The sequence below is a fragment of the Pituophis catenifer genome, unplaced genomic scaffold, assembly GCF_029215685.1.
Source record: "Pituophis catenifer annectens isolate HBS135680 unplaced genomic scaffold, rPitCat1.0.hap2 SCAF_6, whole genome shotgun sequence".
Taxonomy (NCBI): Eukaryota; Metazoa; Chordata; class Lepidosauria; order Squamata; family Colubridae; genus Pituophis; species Pituophis catenifer.
Genome location: NW_027256886.1, coordinates 77646960 through 77649350, shown reverse-complemented (window position 1 = coordinate 77649350; position 2391 = coordinate 77646960). Strand labels below are relative to the sequence as shown.

At 57.2% G+C, this 2391-nt stretch overlaps 1 protein-coding gene across 1 annotated transcript; it reads left to right on the top strand.

Moving 5' to 3' along the window:
* The first annotated feature begins 467 nt into the window (after positions 1-467).
* NEUROG3 (neurogenin 3) lies at positions 468-1178 on the top strand. The gene has a single exon (XM_070946307.1). It carries the CDS (start codon positions 468-470, stop codon positions 1176-1178), a length of 711 nt encoding a protein of 236 aa, XP_070802408.1.
* The last annotated feature ends 1213 nt before the right edge of the window (positions 1179-2391 follow it).

Sequence of the window (2391 nt, the reverse complement as noted above, 5' to 3'; positions counted from 1 at the left end):
GAGGAGACAACAACCCCCCCTCTCCATGCCGTCCAGAAAGGGGAAAATCCCGCACTGGGCCATAGAGCGCCGTGTATATATATATATAGGAGCCCCGCGGCAGGCGTGTGGCCAGCCTGCCGTCGGGGAAGGCGCACTCCTCTCCTCTCCTCTCCTCCAGCCTGGGCTCCTTTCCTAGGCAGAGAGCTTCGGCGTCGGCTCAGGTAAACAGAAGCACCCGCCGCCCCGTCTTTCCCGCAGCGGGCGGCAGAGGCGAACCGCGCTCTGCTTATGCGCAGAGGCCTCCTGAGAGAAGCCACCCAAGTGCCGCGGAGAATGTCTATGAGCCGAACCGCCTTCGGGGAAGGAAGGGAGGTTTGGGGAGCCTCCGCTTTCCTTCACGGCGCGCGCGGGCCAAGGGTCCCTTTTAGGCGGGTTGGGTCTCCCCCGGGCAACTTTTCTAACGGAGCCTCTGCTCTCCCCTCAGGATGCCTCCCCAGACGGCCACTTCGCCAGCCTCGCGGGAGACGAGCGAGGGAGGGACGCCCTCCTGGGCCATCTCGGACGACGAAGACGACGACGGCGACGGCGGCGGCGGCGCCTTCTCCTCCTCTTCTCCTTCGCGCGTCGCCGCCCGCCCGCTCGACTCTCCCGGTCCTGGCTTGCTTGCACTGGAGGCCCCGGGCGAGCGGTCGGGCCGCGGCGGAGCGCCCTGCGAGGGAGGCGTCCCCTCCAAGGCCAGAATCCGTCGAGGCCGCGGCAAGGGCAAGAGCGACGGTCTCGGGGTGTCGGGCCGAGCCAAGCGGAGCCGGCGCGCGAAGGCCAACGACCGCGAGCGCAACCGGATGCACAACCTGAACTCGGCCCTGGATGCGCTGCGCGGCGTCCTGCCTTCCTTCCCCGACGACGCCAAGCTGACCAAGATCGAGACGCTCCGCTTCGCTCACAATTACATCTGGGCGCTCACCGAGACCCTCCGCCTGGCCGATCAGAGCGCGCTGGCCCGGCCGAGCCAGGAGGCCGCTTTCCCAGCGCTGGACGGCAACCCCGAAGGCCCCGTCGCCTGGCTCTGTCCCTGGGACTCGCCCGGCTCGCAAGAGAGCAGCCTCAGCCCCAGTGACACTGCGGAGGACGCGCGCATTTTCCGCCCTCCCTGTCTCAGGCTCCCCACCCAGGCACCCTTTCCGGACTTCGTTTGAACCCCGTGCTTGGCGCAAGAGGTCGAACCGGGGCCAGGATCCCGGGGGTGGGGTGGGGGAACTCTGGTGGTTGCTGCGATCACAGGGCTGCTGGTGAGGGGAGTCTTAGCCTTTGCCTTAAATAGGAAGTTTCTCTCCACTTCCCTGCACTTTTCCCAAGGTCCTTCCTTTCTCTTCCTTTCCCCTTGAGGAAGACTCCTGGGCAGGGGTGAAATTCAGCAGGTTCTGACAGGTTCTGGAGAACCGGTAGCGGAAATTTTGAGTAGCAAATACCACCTGTGGCTGGCCCCAGAATGGGGTGGGAATGGAGATTTTGCAGTATCCTTCCCCCAAAAGTGGGGAGGGAATGGGGATTTTGCAGTATCTTTCCCCCTGGAATGGGGTGGGAATGGGGATTTTTTTTTTTTGCTTTAATTTATATGCCACCCTTCTCTGGAGACTCAGGGCGGCTTACAACGTGTTAAGCAATAGCCTTCATACTTTTGTATATTTATACAAAGCCATCTTATTGCCCCCACAATCTGGGTCCTCATTTTACCTACCTTTGAAAGGATGGAAGGCTGAGTCAACCTTGAGCCTGGTGAGATTTGAACTTGCAGTAATTGCAAGCAGCAGATGTTAATAACAGTGCTTTAGTCCACTGTACTACAGGCTCTTTTTTGGAGTATCCTTCCCACTGGAGTGGGGAAGGAATGGGGATTTTGCAGTATCCTTTCCCTGCCACGCCCAGCAAACCACGCCCACAGAACCGGTAGTTAAAAAAAAATTGGATTTCACCACTGCTCCAGTGCTTAGCCCAAGGCTGATTGAAAGAATTGGGATTCAGTGGTAAAGGGATTTCTTCCCTGGTGTGATTGAACCATAAAAATCTGGCTGTCTGATTTGATATATCGAATGCTTGACTTAACAGGCTGTGGGATTCAGTGGCTGGCTACTTGGCTTGTTAAAATACTAAGAACAGTATTTCTGTAGTATGATTCCACTGCAGCTGAAAACTTTTGGAGTATCCTTAAATTATTCAATGACGTATAATCCTCTTTTGAAGCTGCTTTTGCCAAGACTTTTGCTAGTGTGTGTTCCAGACTGATTGGTCATTCTGGGAAGTCTGGAGGGAGTAAGAATCCCTAGGGAAGTCTACTTTAAACCTAGCTCTTAAACTCCCCTGTCAACTCTGGAATGAAGTTTTGTCACGCTTTGCTAATTAAGGTCTTCT

Coding starts and splice junctions, on each gene's coding strand:
- NEUROG3 (XM_070946307.1), top strand. CDS start 468: ATGCCTCCCCAGACGGCCACTTCGCCAGCCTCGCGGGAGACGAGCGAG.